We start from the raw sequence: 24,642 nt of genomic DNA, 5'->3' as shown, positions 1-24,642 counted from the left end.
CGTCACTATTATTTCTATTTTTATGTGTTTGTTGTTTGTCATGAAAAGTTAAAAGAGATATAAAAAATATACCGAAAGTTTAATAAAAAAGAATAAGAACTTTGATGATCATCAAGATTTTTATGTGAGATGTTTACAAAATATAAGTGATCAATTGAGTAACCAAAAAAGCAAAAAAGAACACATTGATGTACTATTAAGACATTTACCAATAGTGCCAATTTTACGAACGTCTTCATGGAAATCCAAATGGTTAAAAGCAATTTAATTGGAGTTATCAGAGCATGGAATTGTTTCTTATAAAGTGATCAAACAAATTTTTTTTATTATAAGCAAAAGAGAAAATGTATGGCTAGAATCCAATGTTTTTTATGCTTTAATCTATCATGAAAAGCCAAATAGAGAATTAAGAATATATTAAAAGTTTAATAAAAAAAAGAATGAAATTTTATGAGAATCAAGCTTTTCATGTGAGATCATTAGAAAACACAAGTGATCAAGTGAGTAACCGAAAGACCTAAAAGAACATTGATGTACTATTAAGATGTTCATAAATGGCTTCTTGGAACTCCTAAGGGCTAAAAACAATTTAAATGGAGTTTTAAAAAAATGAATTTGTTTCTTATAAAGTGATAAAACAATTTTTTTTTTTTTTTGGTCTTATGATAAAACAATTTCTATTTATAGTAATGCAAAGGAGAAAAATTATGGTTCAAATCGGATGTTTTTTTTATGCTTTAATTATCCTTCTTTCTCCATTTCTTGTTGCAACCCACCAAAGTGAGTAATTTTTCAAACCATTTTAAAATTTATAATATAATTTGTATATAAACTATTTCATCACCTTTTATTAACATTTATTTTGTTCTTGTTAGGCATTGATGATGTTATTCCTTGCGTTTTGAACACCGACTGTCCAAGAGATATGTGTCCCATTCATCTTTTTCCAAAGTGCATCAATTTATTATGTCGATGCAGTTATTGGGAGGACAATTAAGTTGTCAATTTCGTTGTAAAGCTCAAATTTGTGGGTTGGTGTTATTCTTGGGAGAAACCGACTTGCTTATAGCAAGAGAAAGTGAGAAATTGATCATGAAGTAATTGAGTAACTAGTCTTTTTTTATCTTTTATCTAAGTCATGTGTCCCTGTGATTTGTTAGTGCTATTAATACATTTAAAAAGGTATATATTTATTATAAAATATAAATCTCTTGAATTGAGGGCATACAACACAAGAAGAAGATCCCTCAAAAAAAAAAAAAAAAACACAAGAAGATACAAACTCAGTTTTAGTGTTTTTTGCCTTGTTAAAAAAAAAATGCAAACAAGTGCTCTCTATATGCAGTTGATATTAAGTCCAATGAAAAAACTCTATCTTCGAAATTATGCATTTGTTATATATTGAAACTTTAAAAATTGATTTTTGTTTTCTTAAATTCTTCAATTATTTCTATTTTTATATTTCTAAGGACATTTGTTAGCATAACCTAAAAAATTGCATCTCTTGAATTATTTTACATTTAGCTACGGGATCTTGTCAAAGTAGAACTTTTATGGCTTTGTGATAGATGAGTTTGAAAAATCATCGTTTAAATCATTATGTAATATTGTTCAAAGAACTCTCATTACAAAAAAAAAATGAAGGATCACAAATAAAAAAGAAAATATTGATCTTTAAAAATATAAATAATAATTGATGATAGGCTTGACAAATTCGATAAACATGATTGAAAGATTGTTACAATCGAACAAGTTTATCTAAGATGTCTATTTCTCCTTTAAAACCCATCCATCACCTCATCTCTACACATCAGTTATATAAATTTCTCATGCATTGCATCTCATCTTCTTATTTAATGAGTTGTCAATCTAGTTTTCATTTGACGTGCTACCTTTTTTTTCATTTATCAAAAATAGAAATGAGCTAAAAACTCTTTATACAAATCTCAATCACCATTATACTTCAAAAGTACATGTTCTTAGTAGTTTTTTTTTTTTTTTTAAGAAGCTAAACTAGCTTACCTAAATTGGCATCATAGGGAATCAAACATGAAATCTCGAGGAGGAGCACACTTGTAACACCCCAGACTGCTTTCAGGATTGCCGACTGACCCCACAAACCAACACGAGTCTTTTCAGCATGTTTTGTCCTCACTCGCACGCTTACCGGAAAACTTCCCGGTAGGTCACCCATCCCAAAATTGCTCCGAGTCAAGCACGCTTAACTGTGGAGTTCTTATGGAATGAGCTACCGAAAAGAAGATGCATCTTGTTGATATAGGTAGTACCAAACAATTCTTATAAGCTTTCCTTTAACCATACAGTCTCATACCTGCACGGCCTCAAGATCTCTCTCATTCCGATGTGATTCAGTTTTGCCTAGAAGCATGCCAGGAGCCGGACCACTCCCCGCCCTCATCAGCCTCGGGCGTTACATGCCCACCAAGCGAAGGCGTTACAACACTCCCATATCTCAATTCAATACCACAAGACCAACTCAAGTAGGTTATGTTCTTAGTAGTATTAAGCCACATCTTTCATCTAAACCATAAAAAAATTAGCCTTGACATCTTCCTTAATGACATCTGACAAAGAAACTCCATAATTCTCAAGCTGGCTTTAAGTTATCAAAGATACTAAAGATACTAAAGAATGAGCATGAGAAGAGATTTCAATATTAATAAATATACTCTCGTCATTGAATCTCAAAGTGAGGAAAAGCATCCAAAAAAGTATATTTATTTCAAAATTTATCATATTTGTATTATAATGAACTTGAAAATTGTTATCCAACGATACTATATGATTGATTGAATGATCCTAAAATTACGAATACATGCTAGAATAATTTAGGCAAGTTAATGACATTAAACCTTCAATTTTAGGTGCCATTTCACATGGGAAAGGTGAAAACCTTCCCACCATGGGAAAAATGCTTTTAACCATTAGATTAATTGAAGACTACACATTTAGTCATACTCTCTCCACACTATATTATTTTTTACCACCCTTTCTCTCTCCCCACTCACCCATCATCACCGGCAACATCACAACCGCATCCCTCTTCTCTATTAGCTACCAACACATTTTCTCTCAACAACATTATGTTCTAACAACAGTCCAACTTCACCACTCTTATCAACCATTTCATCCCAAACAGTAAACGCTCATAACACATCCCATTCCAAAATCTTGATTTTGCAGTAAACAACAATAATTGGTTGATTTTAAAGTTGGGCAATTGAAAACTCTATTTTACATTCATGATTTCATCATAGAAATTCATCAATCTCTTCTTCTCAACAACTTAACCATTAATCTTGAACATAATGTTTTTATATTTAAGTAAGTTAATGTTTTTTTTAATGGAAACAATTTAATTGATTTTTGGTGTTTTGTTGTAAGATTTATAGAGGTTCTTCATCAAAGTGAAAATTGTTGAATAATAGATTTATGGATGCAATAAAGGGAGTAAGGTTGTGAGGGCGGTGCTATGGTGAATTTGATGTTGCAACCTTGCAGGTGATGGTGGGTGAATGAGGACATGGAGGAGAGAGAGAGAGAGAGAGAGACAATAGTGGTGGAATAGTGTAAAAAGGATATAATACAGTATGGAGAGAGTATGATAAAGAGTGTAGTCTTCATTTCATCTCATGGTTAAAAGCACTTTTCCTATGGTGGGAAGATTTTCACCTTTTCCATGTGAAATGCCACCTCAATTGTATGGGTCATTTTTTCTTTTTGCCAAGTCTTGCATATACATATGTCTAATTCCTACCTAAATGCAATAATTATTGCATTCTGGTGGGGTTTACCATAGGAAAGGGGAGTTGTTTTCCACCATAAGATTTTTTTTTTTTTTACCGTCAAATTAATGGGTGACAAAAGAAGGAAAAAAAGCAGTCATCAATTACCCTTCTACTGCTTCATGCTTTCCTGCAATTTCCCATTTCCTGCCTCATGTTTTCTCTCTCCATGGTCTCAGATTTCTCCCTTTTCAGCTTCCTCCTCCTTTCCGGTCACCACTTCCGGCCACCGTGAATATGTTCAAGAAAAACAAACATCAGATTTTTGTTCTTCATCGTTAGATATTTCCAATGTTCTACTTCTTCTTGCATTCTAGGCACCATGCCAGAGAGCCACCACACACCACCGCCGGCTAGTTTTCCGGTTACCACTTCTGGCCACCATGAACATGCTTATAAGAAAAACATACATTAGATTTGTGCTCTTCATCGTGAGATCTTTCTATTTTTCTACTTATTTTTGCATTTTGGGCACCTTCACCCACCAAACACCACCGCCGGCTAGTTTCCGATCACCACTTCCGGTCTGAATTAAAAGCAAAATTGAAAGATAGAGAAGGGTGTGTTAGGCATCAAATGTGTCGAGAAAAAAATTAAATTCCTTAAAGAACAATAAAAACGTTTTAAAACATTAAAATTAGGTGATGCAATATACAGTGGGATTAAAATTGAGACAATACTATCCTTTTAAATTCTTCTGAAAAATAATGGAACAATAGGTTTGATGATGTTGGTGGTGGTGTGGCATGAAGGAGAAAGAATAGTGTTGGAAGATGGTGTGGAAGAATAATATAGTGTTGAGGGACTATGATAAACGTGGGCTCTTTATTCCATGGTGGGAAACAACTTCCCTTTCCCATGCTAAATGCCACCTTGCATTCTTTGTTCTTACCCTTTCACGATGATATAATATCAACAAGCAATTGCACAAATTAGATTTAATGGTTAAAATTGTTGCATAATGCCTTAGACTTTAATAAGAGTTGCTAAGGATGCATAAAAAATAAGGAGATTTGTGCTCGTTGAAATGATTGAATAAGGGGCTATTGTGTCATGTATAATTTTTGCATATTCTTATCTCATTTCACATGTTTCTAAGCCTAAGAGTGAAGGAGAGTTGGGTAACAAAGATCTAAGATTGGTTAATCTTGTCCTTTTGGGAAAGTGGCGTTGGAGGTTGATCACAAGATGGGAGGCTCTGTGGAAAGATATTATTGGAGCGAGATATGCAAAAAGGTCTATGTGGGATCATCGCGGGGGGAGGGTGATAGGTTTAAGAGGTGTCTCAAACTGGTGGAAAAAGATGTCCTTATTGGAAACAAGTCAGCCTGAGTCTACTAATTGGTGCTCCTCCTTTAGGTCTCAAGTTTGATTCTCTCTAGTGTTAGTTTAAGTGGGCTAATTTAGTTTCTTCAAAAAAAGATTCTCATGGAAGTTAGAGATGGTCGATCTACATATTTTTGAAAAGGTCCCTAGTCGGGTGCTATTCCATTGAGAATTCGTGACCCTAGGCTTGTTCAAAGTTTCTATACAAAAAGAAGCTAAAGTGATTGATATGACTGTGAGAGACGGATTTGAATGGGTCTGGGATCTGAAGTGAGGAGGGATCTTTTTTAGTCGGAACTAACTTGTGGTTTTGCGAGAGTTGCTCCAGGCTTTAGAGAGTTTGACCTTCTCTGAAGGTGTAGATTTTTGGGTCTGGAGCAATGATTCATCGAGCATTTATAAAGGGATATCAACTTATAAATTCCTTCATATGAGAGCTAGTGTGGTGGATGAGAGGTAAAAAGAATTTATTCAACTTCTTTCAAGGTTGTGGGGGTCTTAGTCTCATCTCAAGGTGATTTTTTTTCATGGCAGCTACTTCGAGATAGTATTAAGACTCGACATAACCTCCTTTCAAGGAGAATTATAGTTTATCCTGATGGTATATTTTTTTATGCATGTTCTTTAATGCTTATTTGAATTGGTTAACTAAGTATGTAATCTTGAAGAATGACCTGTAGGATAAAATAGGCACAGACAACCCGAAATTATATCAGTATCATTGACTTTTCTAATTACCCCTTCTTATTGATGTTAGGAAGTTCATGTTTGAATTCCGACCGTTTAAATACTCCCTTCTTTGGACAACTGTCAACCTTGGTTGGTCCAACACATAGTTGTTGTGAGAAGCTTCGTGAGAGTTTTATTTGCCTGTTTCATTAAATCATAAGTAGCACACATAATTGTTTATTTTTTAGAGTTTAATTCCAACAAAGACGAATATGGGATTCAAAGGATTCCCTAATCACCACTAATTATCTGAATCACAAAACTTAATCTTGCATTTGGCACAATAATTCAACTCTGCAACTCTATTCAAATTTACTTAACTCCACACTTTAAACTAAGTTTTTATTAATTACAAAGTCGAACGACAATCCATGTGGAGAACGATAAACTTACTACCTTATTACTTGTTACGATTTGGCGCACTTGACAATTATGTCCATCAAATTTTTAACGCTGTTGCTGGGGGGAGTTTTGATATTTCGATAAGGTAATCGGGGAAAATTATTTTAACTATTAAGATTAGGTTTAGGTAAGTCTAATTTAGTTTTCATTTATTGTTTTAAAATTTTCAGACTTTATCTTCTATTAAGGGTGGTCTTATTTCTAACATGTGTGACAAGTATGGAAAAAATGGGATGTTATAATATTTATTGTCTTTGATCTCATAAAATTGTCAATCAAAAAACATTATCTTATGGTTACTTTAGTTTCTCAATAATAAATATTTATTTTCACCTGTTTGGTGAATGATTTCTCCCCAAAGATTTTTCATCATTCGTCACTAGTGTTTAAATTTTTATATCTGTCCATTTTTTTAATTTTTATTTCTACCCAAAGATTTTTATATGTGTCTCCTCTCTACCATAAAAAGCTAAAAGAGAAATAAAATATATATTAGAAGTTTAATAGAAAAATGAATGATCTTTGATGATTATTAAATTTTTTATATGATATATTTAATAAAATTAAGTGATCAGTTGAACTTGAAAAGAGATAGACAGGATAGATTGATGTAATATAGAAACATTTACTAATAATTCCAATTTTTTTTATCGATTTCTTGCAGCCCCTGAAGGTTAAAAACTATTTCTTTGAAGTTAACAACAGATTATTCCGTAAACTTAACTCAGTTGATAAAAATAATGCACAATATATACAAGACTCTGGATGCCACTAAAAAAGAAAAAACAACACATTACTTTTTTTGTATAAATTAATCAAAATATTTTCCATTTATTACATGCAAAAAGAAAAAAGTATGGCTCGAATCCTATATTTCTTTTTTGCTTTCCTCATCTTTGTCTCCCTATTTATGGTCGCAACCAACGAAAGTGAGTAGTGTTTCATATCATTTTCAAATTTCTAATTTAACTTAGAGTTAAATTAAAGTTTTTGGTCTTATAAATATAGTAAATTTTTTTTTAGTCTTCATAAAAAAGTGTCATGTTTTGTCCTTATAAAATTTTTCAACGCATAAACTTTTGAATGATTTTTTACATACTTATTTATTACATCATACAAAGTATCTCCACAAAAAATTAGTTCAATATTTGATTTTTTGTTCAAAAATTTTAGTACTTTGATCTTGAAATTTTGGTGTTTTGAAAAATTAATATTTAATTCATTACATGTTAAAAAAATATAAGGATCAAAACATGTCACTTTTTTTTATAAGGACTAAAAACAAAATTCATTCATCATTTTATAAGTTTCTTATAAAATTTTCCATAATATAAATTTTTTGTCCTTGTAAAATTAAAATTTGATTAATTATACTTAAACTTTTAAACGTTTGAATTATTCTTGACATATTTATTTAGAACATAATAATACAAAGTTCCTCTGAAAAAAATTATTTCAAAATTTGAATTTTAGGTCAAAATTTGATGTTTAGAAAAATTAATATTTAATTTATTACTTGTTAAAAAAATACAGGGATCAAAACATATCACTTCTTATACGAGGACTAAAAACAAAGTTCGTTTAACATTTTTGAAGTTTCTTATAATGTTCTTAAGTTGACTTTGTTATACTTTGAAGTGTTGGTCTTTTGATTAATCTAAATCCATATTAACTTCTTCAAACAACAACATGTATGTAAAAATACCCTTTAATTTATATATAATATTCCATCACCGATTTTAACATTTATTTGGTTCTTATTAGGCATCCCTGAGGTTCTTCCATGCCTTTTTAGCAATGAATGTCCACCAGATCTGTGTCCAATTGATCTATTTCCGAAGTGCATTAATTTATCTTGTCAATGCAGTGCTGAGTTCTACAATATAGATTAAGTTGTCAATTTCATTGAAAAGATCATATGTATTGTTATATTATGGAAGTATGTTGCTATCATGAACTCATAGAAGAAATGGAAAACAATAATATCATGGTGTAGTCATAATTACCTAATATAATAAAGGGTTAATAGTGTTTTTGGCCCCTGTAATATAGTGCACTTTTGGTTTTAGCCCCTGCAAATTTTTTTTTTAGATTCCACCCTTGAAAAATTAAGATTCTTCAGGATTGGCCCCTCACCCCAATGAGTCAGCAGAATCTCCTATGTGGCTGTGACGTGTCAAATTTTTTTTTTTTTCATGCCACATGTGTAAATGAACGCCATGTGACATTTATGATTTTTTTAAATAAAAATAAAAAAAATTAAGAAAACGAAAAAAAATCAAAAAATTAATAAAAATAATTAAAAAAATTTTAAAAAAATGGAAAAATTAATAATGATTAAAAAAATCTGGAAAAATTAAAAATATAATTTAAAAATTCTGAAAAAATTAATAAAAATAAAAAATGATTAAAAAAATATGGTAAAAAGAAAAATAATGAAAAAATTCAGGAAAAATAAAAAAAAAATCTGGAAAAGATTAATATATATTAAAATTTTCTAAAAATTAATATATTTAGAAAAAAATTAAATTTTAAGATTTTTTTCAATTCCGATAAAATTAAAAAATTCTGAAAAAAATTCATATTTTTATTTTCAAAAGTAAGAAGTTTTATTTAAATTAGTATTTAGACCCGTGCGATGCACGGGAAGTTAGATATGACATTGATTAATAAATAAGGTAATCGTAAATGAAACAATAATAGTTGTAAGTGAGAATGAATTAACGTGTCCAAAATAAAACCAATAAAAACTTGAAGTAATTTAGAATTCTCGTTATCACATCGGATAACCAAATGCAACTACTAAGATAAGTTTGACTTGAGTAATAATATACAAATTTGTGGATAATAAAGACGTATCAATTCTCAACAATTGAATCGGTAAAACTAAGTCTTGTGTCCATGATTTTTGCTGATTCCAAATTGAAAATTCATCATAAAGATGATGATCAACCTGGCATGAAATAAAATAAATTTGTATGATTATACACGATTATTTTAAATGGCATAAGGAGAAATACAAATTACATAACCATATAAAAAAGTATAAGAAAAAAGTTACCTAGTAGTTTATGAGTCTATTTGTTATAGCCTTTTTAAGAAGTAAAAAAAATCACTTTTCAAGTTAAAAAAGAAGGACTCTTGCTAATAGTTTGAATAACTTGGTTGAATTAACATTTTTTTAAAGTTGGTTTTTCACATAAAATTTATTTGTGCTTATAGCAAAATATGAGTTATCATTTAAGAATAGGCATGCATATAGTTTTTGCCACCATATGAAGACAGGATATTGATAATGCTACGAAACACAATAAAAAAAAGTAAGGTGATTTATTTTGGTCACCAACGCAAGTGATTTTTGGTTACCACCACATCATTCGATAGAGATAATTTTTTTTTTTTTTTTATATAGATAGAGTGACATTGATGTGGACAAAAAAGAACATAAGCATTCTATTTTTGGATGTATGACATGCACCAAAGTACCAAATGTTATAGCAACCAAATTAGCAAATGGGAAGATAAATTCCAAAACAAATAACAATTAAGAAGGTACTTATTGAGTAAAAAAGAAAAATGAAACAAAATAAATCTAAGTAGTGTAGACTAAGAAGAGCTAAAATAACAATCTTGAGCTTCTTGCTTAATTTTGACAACTTTCTGCAATTTAGTGGTGGACGACCGAGTTTGACAATCAACGTCAATATATGTTGCATCTGAGTCGGCGTTTCTCTTTCTCAAAGACTTGGATGGATGAGTATCTTTAGGAATAGAATTAGCTTCATCACCAAGAAGCTACATGAATAATAAACATTTATAGAAATAGTTAATTTAATAAGTTTTATGAATACTTTTAAAGTAGATATAAAGAATATTTAACTACCTTAATGTTATCATCAGTTTGAGGAGTAATAGGACCTATGATATCAACATCATCTTCCTCAACATTCGGAGGAGCAGCATGACACTCAATATAATACTTTTTCTTAAACTCATCAATGATTTCATTGTCATCAGACATCTTTTTGACTGCATAGGTATAAAACCTCTGTTGAACATTTTTTGATTGATCTCCAGTTTGAAAAGCATTTTCTTATCACGTAAGGTGTCAAACTCGGTTGGATAATCATTTGTGGTCCTTCCCTGTTTTTGATTTGGATTAGTAAACAATTAAAACCAATGTTTATTATTTTAATAATATAACATAAAAAATACAAAAAAACAATATACTTAAGTTCATTATCAATACCATTTGTTCTTTTGTAGTCTTTCCAAAGTGTTGTGAAATAACTCCATCAAACAACACAATGGTAGTTGATCCACTATCATCCATAACATGAATGTGCACCATAAACCTAAAATGAAAAGTGAATATACATGAAAGATTCAATAACCTTATAAGGAATCACTAACCAAAAAAATCAGTGACCAAAAGAATAAAAGTGGTGATGATGCAACTTGTCGTTTATATAATCATGTACATAGCAAGTTATTAGAAAGAAAAAAAAATTGAAATTAGATTTGCTAATTATATAAGTAACCGAATATAAAGAATAATTGAGTTTAACTTAAAAGAAATGAGTGAAACATAAGAAAAATTAATATGGAAAATGTTACCTTTTTGTAGCATCGACTAATGTATCACATTTTTCACAAAAGTATTTTGTACAAACAGGTTCAACCTTCTTGAAACACTTATTACATGAAACGTAGCACCATTTCTTATTGGTGTCTATGCCAATAATTTTAGCCAAGACAACATATGCACCCACCTGCATAGTTATTAAATTTATTTAAAGAATAATAATTAGAAAATGAAAATACAAAGATATGGATTAAGAATTATTTAACAACATAGTATAATAGTATAAGTCAAAGCAAATTAGCATAAAGTTGTATACCTGTTTAGCTTGTGTAATATCTAAAATTGTCATGTTTTTTGTTTGGAGTAGATCATTAGACAAAGAAAGTGAAGATTGTGCTGTCATCTGGGTGACCCCTTGGGTCAAAGATGCATTGCCAGTTTTCATCCTATCGTAAAATATAAGAAAATCATACTTAACCAAAAAAAAAATTTCCAATAATTTTCAATATATAATATATGTGTAATAACGATAGGTTAGTGCATACCCTTTCTTGTAGTTGCAACATTCTTCAATGTTGGGATTTATAAGCAACTTGGTTTCATTGAATGCATTGGCAATCCCATACATACCTATTAAAATGATACACCAAAAGGTATTAAGTGATATATATCATTAACAATACAAAGAAATTAAAAATAATTACTTTTAAAAAGATAATCTAATTACCACCAAAAACATAAACATTAAGTCGACATAGATGCATAACAACTACAATTGGAAAAGTATTTCCATTTGTGCTCATATAGCTATTCATTTGTTCAGCAAAATGACCCCATAAAGTACAAATGATTGTATTGCTCCTGAAATTTACAAAATAATTTTTATTACAGTAAGAAAAATAATAAAAAAAAACATCTATATATGTAGTTAAAACAAAGATTAAAAAAAAAAAAAAAAAAAAAAAACTCCACTAACTCAAGGTCTTCAAGAGTCAAGTCCAAGATTTTAGTCATTTTTCCTTTTACTTGAACATCCTTAATGTCAGTCGTTCCAACCACATGGCCAATGACATCTACAAATAAACATGGTTGTAGAATCATAAAAAAGAAATCATAAAAATCTAAAAATAAGTTAATATTTAATTTGTAAGTTTAGTATAAAGTACTAACCCATTAAAACACCCTTATCAGTACCACCAATAATGTGTTGAAATTTTGTGAAGTTAAACAAATTTGCAGAAATTTTATCATAAGATGTTTTGGTTATAATAGTGCTTCCTATCAAAGTTAGCTTGTATTTGTGATTTGTTGGCTTAAATTTTTCTTTATTAAATTGGACCAAAAACTTTTCTATAGTATATGAAGCACCCTCTTCAATAGAATCTCCAAGTTGTTTGAAATCCTTGCTTTTAATAGAAGCTTGTATCTTTGACAGCTGAAATAAATAAAAATATTATGTGAATAAAAAGATAATGAGAATTATAAACCTGAAACAAATTCTTTCAAAAAAATAAAATAAAGGTGAAACAAAAAAAAAAAACTTAGATTATGGAAGAAAAAAAAAAAAAACTTAGATTATGGAAGAAAAAAAAAAGTATTTAGTAGTTTATGACACAAATTTAACGAAAGTTTGTTCAATTGCTTAAATATATATTTAGTAGTTTATGGCATAAATATAACAAAGGTTTGTTCAATTGCTTAAATATAAATTATTATTATTAAATAATTAAATCTAAATTATTATTATTAAATAATAATGTGAAAGAAAAACAAAATAAAATTATGAAAGGAAAAAAAAAACGAAAAAACAAACAAACTAAGATTATTGTTCAATTGCTTAAATATATATTAAATATTAATTTTTTTTTTTTTTTTGATAAGCAAGGAGTGAAAACAGGCATCAAGAGGCGTCGTCGACATCCCAACTAGGTTGGCACCCCGAGATACCTCCGTCGTATATTAAATAATAATAATAATAATAATGAGATGTCAATATTAAAATGACCAAATTAACCTCAAATTTTGGCTCCAAAAAGCTGTTTAAGACAACTTAAGACCTTTTATAAATAAGATCTTTTCCATAATTTTTTTCGAAAAGTTAGTTTTTTTAAATATGATTAATCTTTTTTCGAAAATTTTGTTTTTTGAAATATGATATTCTGGAAAAAATTCATATTTTTATTTTCAAAAGTAAGAAGTTTTATTTAAATCTTTTCCATAATTTTTTTCGAAAAGTTAGTTTTTTTAAATATGATTAATCTTTTTTCGAAAATTTTGTTTTTTGAAATATGATATTCTGGACAAAAATATTCGAAAATTTCAATATATATTCGAAAAAAAATTTCAAATATTTTTTTCCAGATTTTTTTTTATTTTTCCCGAATTTTTTCATTATTATTGTTTTTGGGAAGATTAATATATATTAAAATTTTCTAAAAATTAATATATTTAGAAAAAAAAATTAAATTTTAAGATTTTTTTCAATTCCGATAAAATTAAAAAATTCTGGAAAAAATTCATATTTTTATTTTCAAAAGTAAGAAGTTTTATTTAAATCTTTTCCATAATTTTTTTTCGAAAAGTTAGTTTTTTAAATATGATTAATCTTTTTTCGTAAATTTTGTTTTTTTAAATATGATATTCTGGAGAAAAATATTCGAAAATTTCAATATATATTCGAAAAAAATATTCGAATATTTTTTTCCAGATTTTTATTTTATTTTTCCCGAATTTTTTCATTATTATTGTTTTTGGGTTAATAGTGTTTTTTTCATTATTTTTCTTTTTACCAGATTTTTTTATTTTTTTATTTTTTTCAGAATTTTTAAATTTTTTCATAAAATTTCCAGGTTTTGTTTTAATTTTTTAAGATTTTTTCGATTTTAAATTTCACGTTTTTTAAAATTATATTTATAATTTTTCCAGATTTTTTTAATCATTATTAAGTTTTCCATTTTTTTTATTAATTTTTTGATTTTTTAAAAAAAAATAAAAATCATAAATGCCACGTGGCATGAAAAAAAATTAAAAAAAAGAAAAGAAATTGACACATCACTGCCACGTAGGAAATTCTGCTGACTCATTGGGGTGAGGGGCCAATCTTGAAGAATCTTCATTTTTCAAGGGTGGAATCTAAAAAAAAACTTTTACAAGGACTAAAACCAAAAGTGCACTATACTGCAGGGGCCAAAAACACTATTAACCCTATAATAAATAAGGACACTATACGACTATGTAGATGAATTGTTCATTCTCCTTCTATATTTTACGTAAGATTTCGAAAAAGCTGATAATCTTTTGTTTATAGAGCACACTCTGCTAAGGTAGGAGCACAATTTGAAAAAGTTGTTTTGATCTTCAAAGAATTTAGAGATTTTTTTGAAGTTTTTAAAAAAAAATTGAAACTATTTTTGTTTGTTTACTATCCATAAAAATCACTAAAAAAAAAAAAAGAGTTTTTACTTCATTGTCTTTGAAAAACAAAATAGAAAAGTTAACTTTAATAGCTTTTCAATTAGAGACAAAATGGATATTTTTTTAATTTTTTTTTTTTACAAAACCCTAAACAAACACTTAAGAATGACAATATTATTTTCTTTTGTTTTGAAAATATCAGTTGCCAATTTCTTTCGAGGCTCAACAAATTCTTTAGTTGCCAATTTCTTTCGAGCAATTACAAGATGATTTTGTGAGGGGTGCTACATGGTCTGCTATTTTTATTTTTTTTTCTCGGTGAAGAGTGCATACCGTTTCTTAGAGGCAAGGCGTGAAGTACTTGTATCCCATAGCTCAGGACAAGACATTGATCAACAAGAGTGGAAAAAATTGTGGAAAATAAAAAGTATTCCAAGACACATCCATTTATTTTACATGAAAAACTACCGGTCAAAAATGATCTTTTTAAAAGAGAAATTTGTTGTGATCCATTGTGTGTTTTTTGTGGGCAACATAATGCGACAATTTCACATCTCTTTATGGACTGTCAGTGGTCAAAGCAAATATGGTTTGCTTCTTCTTTAGGTGTGGTGTTCAATTCACATGCTTCTAGGTACGTACCATTGCAGGAGTGGTTGAAAAGAAATATTATTGATGCAATTGAGGATATTATAGTTAATGTGTTGGCCTAGTGTTATGAAATATGATGCACTAGAAATAAAAAATATTTTGAGGGGACTGAAGTTGATGTGGTTGCCACGGTACAAAAGGCACAAAGATCCATTGTTAATTTTAATAGTGCTAGTACAATGTTGTTGAAAATGTTAAACGGAGGTCCAAATTTAACCATATCTAATGTTCATTGGACGACCCCTATTAGTGGTTTCTATAAGTTAAATGTTGATGCAGCAGGCTCGATCGAGGGGGATAAATGGGGTATTGGTGTTGTTGTGAGAGATAATGAAGGTGTTGTCGTTGCTGCTAGTTGTTGGCAAGTCCTTTCATTACTAGATTCGGATGTAGCAGAAGCTTTAGCTATGCGGAAGGGGTTGGAATTTGCTAAAGACATGTGTTTTCAGAATCATATAGCAAAATTTGATGCTTCCAATGTGATTCAGGAGCTGAACACTCATCAACAATATCCCAACTATGTTGGATCTATTATTGGAGACTTCATTAATTTTAATATCTTTTTTTGTAGTTTAAGATTCTTGCATGTTAGGCGTGAGGCTAACCAAGCTACCCATTATTTAGCTCAATACACTCTTCATAATCTAGACTGTAAATGGATTGAAGAGACTTCGCCTTATATTTTTGCAGTCTTAACTTTTGATTTACTGTCAAATTTTTATTAATGAAATTGTATTTTAACTATAAAAATATTGTAGGATACCATTTTTCTATACTTGTCACACATGTTAGAAATAAGACCACCCTTAATTTGTATGTTAGTTAGAAATAGATTCTATGTTAGGTAAAAGTTAATTTTTTAGATAAAGTGTTACGTTTTGTGCAATAAATCATAAAAGGAATGCAAGTAACATTCATTTTTTAACACTCTATTTAGCATTCACTCTTTTATTAGATGAAATCAATCTATATCCTACCACTTTATTTGGATTCAATTTTTAAAATGTAAACGAATAAAAAAGTGAATATTAGAGTGGATATTCAAAAGAATGTCTTATTAGCATTACTCTAAATCATAAATAGAGATTTAAGGCAAATTCACTAAAAAAAATTGGCTCGCTCTAAGCGAATTCGCAATTGGATCATAAACAGGGATCATTTATCAAAGCGGCTATGATTACACTAGGTGAGATAGATGGATCCCACACATTGTATTCATGATTCAAATTAAGTGAAAATAACGGTCACATGAAAGAGGGTTATAATTGTGTCCCTTCAAAAATTGGATCTTGCACTTTGTAAAAAAAAAATTCAATTTAAAACGATACATTTAACTGTATGTGTAGTTTGATTTGCATGTACCGAGAGCTATCATAGTTATTTAATGTGTGTTAGTCTAATCCTTACAATTGTGTGATTTCACTATAGTATTTAAGATAGGAAAATTCTTCCAAAGTGACCATGATCTCAATTAGTGTAGCGTGTCTATAATTCTAAATTACACTTTGAATGATGTTAAAACATCTACACAATATATAAAGAGAATACAAGAATTTAGACTGTTTTTTTTTTTTATTCATATTTTACAATTCATTTAAATTATATATTAAAAATAATAATTTACAAACGTTATCTTAATAAAAAGTATAAAAAGATGAATATGTGGGTGTCATATGTGCCCTTCTTTCAGCCAGTTGATTCATGTGAGTGGAAAGTGAATTTTATTTTGCTCTCAAAGAGATATGGATGTGATGTAACGAGTTGAGAAGTTTTTGATGACTGAGTGAGTTTGAAAGATTTTCACTTCAAAGGATTTAAAACTCTTGTATTTATAGTTTTAAGGAGTGGATTATGTTTAAGTGTAATTTTTCTTGGCCTCAAAGAGTATTGAAGATTCTTGTATTTATGATTTTATGAGTAGGAAGTGAATTTTATTTTGCTCTCAAAGAGATATGAATCTGATGTAGCGAGTTGAGAAATTTTTGATGACCAAGAGAGTTTGAAAGATTTTCACTTCAAAGGATTGAAAAGTCCTATATTTATGATTTCAAGGAGTGGATTATGTTTAAGTGTAGTTTCTGTTGACTTCAAAGAGTATTGAAGATTCTTGTATTTATGGTTTTATGAGTAGGAAGTGAATTTTATTTTCCTCTCAAAGAGATATGAATCTAATGTAGCGAGTTGAGAAGTTTTTGATGACCAAGAGAGTTTGAAAGATTTTCACTTCAAAGGATTGAAAAGTCTTGTATTTATGCTTTCAAGGAGTGGATTATGTTTAAGTGTAGTTTCTGTTGGTCTCAAAGAGTATTGAAGATTCTCGTATTTATGGTTTTATGAGTAGGAAGTGAATTTTATTTTCGTCTCAAAGAGATATGAATCTGATGTAGCGAGTTGAGAAGTTTTTGATGACCAAGAGAGTTTGAAAGATTTTCACTTCAAAGGATTGAAAAGTCTTGTATTTATGGTTTCAAGGCGTGGATTATGTTTAAGTGTAGTTTCTGTTGGCCTCAAAGAGTATTGAAGATTCTTGTATTTATGGTTTTATGAGTAGGAAGTGAATTTTATTTTGCTCTCAAAGAGATATGAATCCGATGTAGCGAGTTGAGAAGTTTTTGATGACCAAGAGAGTTTAAAAGATTTTCACTTCAAAGGATTGAAAAGTTTTGTATTTATGGTTTCAAGAAGTGGATTATGTTTAAGTGTAGTTTCTGTTGGCCTCAAAGAGTATTGAAGATTCTTGTATTTATGGTTTTATATGATTATAAAATACAGTTAGAATATTTTATTCACAAATCTATTGGTAAAATAAAGATGGCATTCCGTGAGGACCTGGGACAACATGAGGCTTTAAATTATTTGCGGCTAAGAAAACTTCATTTTCTGTAAACTCTCTTTCCAATATGTTACATATAGAATCCGACAGTCTATCTTTGACTACTTCCACAATTTCAGAAATTCTTTCAGGGTGACTGGTGGAGAAAAGATCCTGAAAGAAATTATTAAAAACTCTAGAAATGTCTTCCTCATCATCAAATTTCTCCACATGATCATCTCAAATAGTATCCACCCAATTTCTAGATTTTCTTTGAGACGTTTTTTTTTTTAATGAAAAAACTTTGTATTTTTATCTCCATATTCTAACCACAAAGCACGAAACCTCTGCGCTTACCAAATTTTCTCACTTTCCAGTAAATCATTCAATCTAGCCTCCACTTATCCAATTTCAGACATTACTCCCTCTTGGTGTGATTGTTTATTAAGATTATCCAACTTCTCTTGAGTAATTTTTATCTGGTTGGGAACATCGCCAAAATGATCCTTACTCCATTTACAAAGATCGTTCACAATATCATTGCTTTTATCAGGCATAAAATCCCCTTCCATCTCCCAAGCATCTGTAACTGCTTCCAAAGTTCCACTATCATGCAACCAACATTCTTCAAATCGTTGTAGTTTAAGAAAATTTTGTTTTTTCTTTGGCTTCCTAGAAGAAAGTCGCAACCACAAAGGCAAATGATTTCAAGCATACCTTGTTAAGTGCACCACTGAGGCCAAATGATAAAACGAGGACTAGGGTGGTGTAGCTATCATCCTATCAAGGCGAGCCTTACTATTATAAGCACCATCTTGTCTATTATGCTAGGTAAATTTGTCACCCTCAAAGCCGAAGTCAGAAAGATTGTGATTTTGGACGGTGTCTCGAAACATTGAAATTATTTGAGAGCTGCCAAAATTCCCACCTTCCTTCTCATCATGTGAAAGAATCGGATTGAAATCACCCATTAAAGCCCCTTATCAGTGCTTTCCATCAGTGCTAACTGATTAGTTAACTCACATGTTTTATACTTCATTTGAGATTCTGGAAAACCATATATGCCAGTAAGCCTCCAATTCTCATCTCCATCCTCGATAGTAATTAAGACATCAATATGATTAGAGGAAATGGATAATACCTCCACTTCAACCTCTTCCTTTCAAAACATTGCAAGACCGCCAACACGCCTTTTACCTTCTCCAGTACAATTAACTACAACAACCCCATATAAACCTTGTATATTTCAAAACTTATTCATCTCAAAATCTTTTTTCTTAGTTTCTGAGAGAAATACACAAGTGGGATTTTTATCTCGTAAAAGCTTTTTGAAAGTGCAAACCATCCGTGGATTTCCTAGACCACGACAATTCCAAGATATGCAACTCATTGTCTCTAATAGCCCACAAAAACTCGTTATTGAAAGGGAAAAAGTACTCCTTATTAAAAGGGAAAATCAATACTCCTTATTAAAAGGGAAAAACAAAGCTATTTCTTTATGAGCAGTTTATCAAACAGGTTAAGGACATTTTTAATTTCTGAAAGACGAATAATGCTTCTTTATGAACAAGCACCGATAAACAAACAAAGGAGTAACCTATTTTAACACATCATATCCAAACATATGCAAAAAGTGGATATGAATTGAAACACATATCAATGAAAAAGGCAACAAAAGCTCAAAGAAAACAAACCAAACACACACTTGAAATCACATAAGGACTAACAAGTGATGATGATCTGTTCAATTGAAGGAATTTAGTGAGATGAGGATGAGTTTGGGTTGCGGCGCTCGACTCCCGACAGTTTTTTATGAATCTACTTAGGATGTTACAATATTTTTTTTGTCTTTGATCTCATAAAATTGTCAATAATAAATATTTTCACCTGTTGGTGAATAATTTCTACCCAAAGATTTTGTTTATCATTCGTCAGCAATGTTTAAATTTCTACCCAAATATTTTTAGTGTCTCTTATCTACCATTATTTTGTTTGGAACAACAAATTTTATTTAAAAACCTAATCCCTGCTCAAGACGAACAATGATCAGTGATTCAAAGAATACAAATCAAAGGCGCCGTATAAAGGCGGAACGCACAAAAATGAACACCATAAAAGACATCCCAACACACAACACCTAGCCAAACTCTACCTTCAACACCCACCAAAATAAGCATCACCACCTAAAACAGACCATTGGAAAACGATATCCATAACCACCCATCGCCACTACTCATCCCAAAATAACTCCCCTCTAAATGAAACACCCATCCTCATCACCAAAGTTGAGCCACTATTCTAAAGTTCACCCAACATCCACCACCTCTCAACCTCCTTCCCACCGAAAGAACACAAAAAAAGCCCAAAAAAAACTTGAAAAAAAAATTGATTTCCGATGTCGAATCAAAAGAGATCGTCCCACCAGACTTCATGACCAAATGATACGGGAACCCATCACCCCTGGTCCACCAAAGAAACACCATAGCCAGGCAAACAAGATTGTAGCTAGACTCCAACTACCAATCTCGAAGCAAAAGTGATTAGCCCACCAAAATCCAGCACACAATATGTAACACAAATCACATGATTTGTGGTGGTGCAAACATCAATCAAAAAGGAAAAAATTCTCATCTGGAAGGACACCCACCCTCAAAGCACCCTAAACACCTTAACACCCTAAAACTCAAACAAGAGCTAGCGACGACGAAAATGGACCTGAATAACAGAGGCGGCCTCTAAAAGAAATCACCTACACAACTACCACTAAAACACCCACCTCCTCACCTAAGCAACACCAACCACCCCCTTATGTGTTTTTAGAGAGAAAGCATACCATCTCTATCTAAACTTAACATGCTTTCAGTCACCCAAACTAGGGTTTCACCATGGTTCAACGACGGCAAATCAACCCAGATCTTCGTGATCTGCCTTTCCCGACCATATGGGTCGCCACACCTAGGTGTTCCTAGTCCCTCCCCTTTGCTTTCAAGGCCATATTTCTCAATAACCACCCCACTGCCATCATGCCTCAGTCATATGCCTTCCCATACCACCATGACCCTTCCACAAAAATCATCCACAACCTCCATCTTTCCTGCTTGCGACAACCACAACAAAAGTCTAGATCTGTTAGTGGATTCGACCCTAAGAGGTGATCTTCTCTTGTCACCGACAACCAAACATGCTTTTCTTCTCCTGACTACACGACCTCCACCCGAGCCACCACCGCCGAACTACGAGAAGCTTGACAAAATTGATGAGTCCATTACTTCTGCTACACTTTATCTCTTGGCACTCGTTCGACCACCTCCAAAGCCACCATGTAGTGTTTACGGTTTGTAATCCTTGGGCCCTTCAGATATGGCTTCTGCTGTTTGTTTATGTTCTAGTTTATGTCTCTGTTTTTTCTAGTTTAAGGATGCATTTTTGTTGTTTGACAAAAATCCCCAAAAGGGTTATGTCTTTTGGAACAAAGTAGCCAATGTATGTTGGCAACCCATTTATACTAAGAAAGCTTACGAGGCTGACTCCCATTGCAACAACTTCTTTACTCATCCACTAGCTATCAAACATCTGGAAAAATTGGACAATGTTGAGACCAATGATAGTCAAAATGTGCGAACACAAGTCAAAGATACTATCTGTAACTGGATTGAAAAAGAGATTGGATTCTCATTCTTATATTGCTAGGTTCCGAGTTTGTAAGAGGTTGAATGAACTGATGCTAGTTTTTCGTTCTTGGTTTGGTTATGTCCTTTTGGCTTTTGAACAATCTCTGTGTATGATCAACTATGTTTGTGTTAGTTTTTCTCTCAACTTTGATTTTCGACAATGGATGGGGAATGCCCAAATTCAGGTGTCTCAATCTGTTTATAATGATTGTTGCTTATTCTATTGAGTGAAGTTGTTTTACTGTAAAAAAAAAAACACCAACCACCCCCTTTTATAGATCCCGTCCGCAAAGCATTCTGTCACCAAATCCCAGTCCAAAATTATCCATGACCACCCATCTAAACCACACAAAGTCAACCCCCACATACAGCCACGCAAAACCACCACCACATCAAACCAAATCACCACCACCACCACACATCATCACCACCACCACATCACCACACCTCACCATCACGCATCACAACCACCACGGAAACAACAGGGAAAATGCAAAAAAAAAAAAAAAAAAAAAAACTAACAGAAACCATATATTAAAAGTTTAATAAAAAGTATAATGATCTTTGATGATTATTAAGATTTTTTATGATCTATTTACTAAAGTTAAGTGATTAATTGAAATTGCAAAGAGATAAACATGACAAATTGATGTAATATCGAAATATTTACCAATAATTTCAATTTTTTGAACGCCTTCTTGTAACCTTTAAGGGTTAAAACCTATTTCATTGAAGTACACAAAACATTATTTTTTGTATAAATTGATCAAAATGTTTTCCATTTATTACATGCAAAAGAGAAAAAAAAAAAGTATGGCTCGAATTCTATGTTTCTTTTATGGTTTACTCATCTTTGTTTCTCTATTTATGGTCGCAACCAACCAAAGTGAGTAACGTTTCATATCATTTTTAGCTTTTTAATTTAACTTAGGGTTAAATAAGTTTTTTATCCTTATATATATAGTTAATTTTGTTTTTAGTCATCATAAGAAAAGTGACATGTTTTGGTCTTAATAAAAAAATTTAGAACATAAAATTTTAGTCCTTGTAAAATTAAAATTTGATTAATTATACTTAAATTTTTAAACATTTAAATAATTCTTGACATATTTATTTAGAACATAATAATACAAAGTTCCTCTGAGAAATATTAGTTCAAAATTTGAATTCTAGGTCAAAATTTGATGTTTAGAAAAATTAATATTTAGTTTATTATGTGTTAAAAATATGTCAATTTTTTTTATGAGGACTAAAAATAAAGTTCGTTCAACATTTTTGAAGTTTCTTATAATGTTCTTAAGTTGACCTTGTTATCTTTTGATTTAACCATTTCTTCCAAGCACACACCTCGTGCTGGAAGTGTTGATCTTTTGATTAATCTAAATTCGTTTTAACTTCTTCAAACAACAACATGCATGTAAAAATTTATTTAGCCCTTTAATTTTTATATAATATTACATCATATGTACTAACATTTATTTTATTCTTATTAGGCATCCCTGATGTTCTTCCATGCCTTTTTAGCAATGAATGTCCACCAGATCTGTGTCCAACTGATCTATTTGCGAAGTGCATTAATTTAACTTGTCAATGCACTGCTGAGTACGATTTAGATTAAGTTGTCAATTTCAATGAAAAGATCATATGTATTGTTATATTATGCAACTATATTGCCATCATGAACTCAGAAGAAATGCATAACAATAATATTATGGTTTAATCATAATTACCTACTATAATAAATAAAGACACTATATGACTATGCAGATGAATTCTTCATTTTACTTGCACATGTTACCTCTTTGTTTTTGAAGAAAAAATATTTGTGAAAAATTAATCCTAATAGCCTTTCATTTTAGAGTCAAAATAGATTATTTTTTTAAAATCTTAAACAAACACTTAAAAATAACAAAAGTGTTTTTTTTAGAAAAAAATATCTGAAACAAACAGGCTTTAGTCTACTGAAATTGGGGAATCCATTGTTTTGTTACAATAATGATTGATGTTTGTTACTTGGTTACGTGATCTTTCTTTGATCGTTTTGGGTGAACAATTTCGTTTTGCTTTTCGTGTGTATCAATTTTTCAATTGGCTGAGCAATATGGATTCTCAAAATCAGATTAATACTTTAGATTCTTTATGTATCAAGATTACCCATTATGCATATGAGAATTCATGGTCGATTGGTTCTAAACAAAGGAGATAAGATGTATAGCGCGAACATGGGCGGATCTAGTGTTAGGCATGGTGTGGCAGCTGCCACACCAGATTACAGCCAAATTTTTTTAGTTAATATAGTAGACCGAAAACATAATATATATCACATAATTTGACAATGTTTCACAAATTAATGTGTGATCTATTTAAACTTTTTTTTAATATTTTAAGGAGAAAATCATCAAAAGTGTGGTGGATGAGATTTGAACCTGAGACATAGATATGTAACAAACTTGCTTTAGCTACTTTGCTATTATATTATAAATCAAATGTACACTAAAAAAATTCTTTTATAATTTTGCCACATCAAACCATCATATCTAGATCCGCCCCTGTGCGAATGACTGAAGCTTAAGCTTTCCAAGTTGTGGAATACTACAGGTGAAAAATAATTTATCTCAAACGTGGGTTTTGTAATTTCAAGTTTTCAAACTACAGAGATTTATGTTTGGCTGTCCTTCAAATATCTGAATGGCAGAAGGACTTTAATCATATTACTCAACGTCAAACTCATGCATAAGTTTGGATCCATTTAATTGATTTGCCACAGGAATATTGGCATGATCAGACACACTTTAAAATTGCCAGTGTCATTGCAACACCATTAAATCTAGACGATCCAACACATAACAAACTTTTCGATCACTATGCAAGAATTTTAATGGATATGGATACGATTTATCATAGGTCATTCCGTTTCAACTTTTAAATGGATCCATCCCCATAAGACAATTGTTCTCAGAAAGAAACCTTTGGATAAAGATTACCAGCATCAAAGAAACTTTTATAGCAATATGTACTAAAGAAAAGGGTCAACTTGGACACAACCAACACGTTGAAACCAGTTGATCACATTGAGCATCGATTGATTAATGTGGATGAAACCGTGTAGAAAGGGAGTGAAGTCGCAAAGCAAGTTGACCTCACCGTGGTAAGAACTTCATTGCATATGCCTTTGGTTAATGCAACAGATGAGATGATTGGGGAAAATACTAACGGGGATTCGATCCCTATTCTTAAGCATGTGCA

General features: G+C 30.7%; 1 protein-coding gene and 2 long non-coding RNA genes across 3 annotated transcripts; all 3 read left to right on the top strand.

Moving 5' to 3' along the window:
* Positions 1-640: 640 nt before the first annotated feature.
* LOC11439340 (uncharacterized) lies at positions 641-1,266 on the top strand. Its single transcript, XR_003006834.2, has 2 exons — positions 641-780; positions 876-1,266. It is a non-coding gene; the product is annotated as an uncharacterized lncRNA (long non-coding RNA).
* Positions 1,267-7,069: 5,803 nt separating this feature from the next.
* LOC11439806 (uncharacterized) lies at positions 7,070-8,310 on the top strand. The gene is made up of 2 exons (XM_039827824.1): positions 7,070-7,192; positions 8,028-8,310. The coding sequence occupies exons 1-2, from the start codon at positions 7,102-7,104 to the stop codon at positions 8,153-8,155; spliced, it is 219 nt and encodes a 72-aa protein (XP_039683758.1). The 5' UTR covers positions 7,070-7,101; the 3' UTR covers positions 8,156-8,310.
* A 13,840-nt stretch (positions 8,311-22,150) lies between these two features.
* On the top strand, positions 22,151-23,158 carry LOC11443871 (uncharacterized). Its single transcript, XR_003006956.2, has 2 exons — positions 22,151-22,282; positions 22,890-23,158. It is a non-coding gene; the product is annotated as an uncharacterized lncRNA (long non-coding RNA).
* Positions 23,159-24,642: the final 1,484 nt, after the last annotated feature.

Source organism: Medicago truncatula, chromosome 7, assembly GCF_003473485.1.
Source record: "Medicago truncatula cultivar Jemalong A17 chromosome 7, MtrunA17r5.0-ANR, whole genome shotgun sequence".
Taxonomy (NCBI): domain Eukaryota; kingdom Viridiplantae; phylum Streptophyta; class Magnoliopsida; order Fabales; family Fabaceae; genus Medicago; species Medicago truncatula.
This window is presented reverse-complemented; position numbering and strand designations above follow the sequence as displayed.

Coding starts and splice junctions, on each gene's coding strand:
- LOC11439806 (XM_039827824.1), top strand. CDS start 7,102: ATGCAAAAAGAAAAAAGTATGGCTCGAATCCTATATTTCTTTTTTGCT. Junction 7,193..8,027: donor TATGGTCGCAACCAACGAAA/GTGAGTAGTGTT, acceptor GGTTCTTATTAG/GCATCCCTGAGGTTCTTCCA.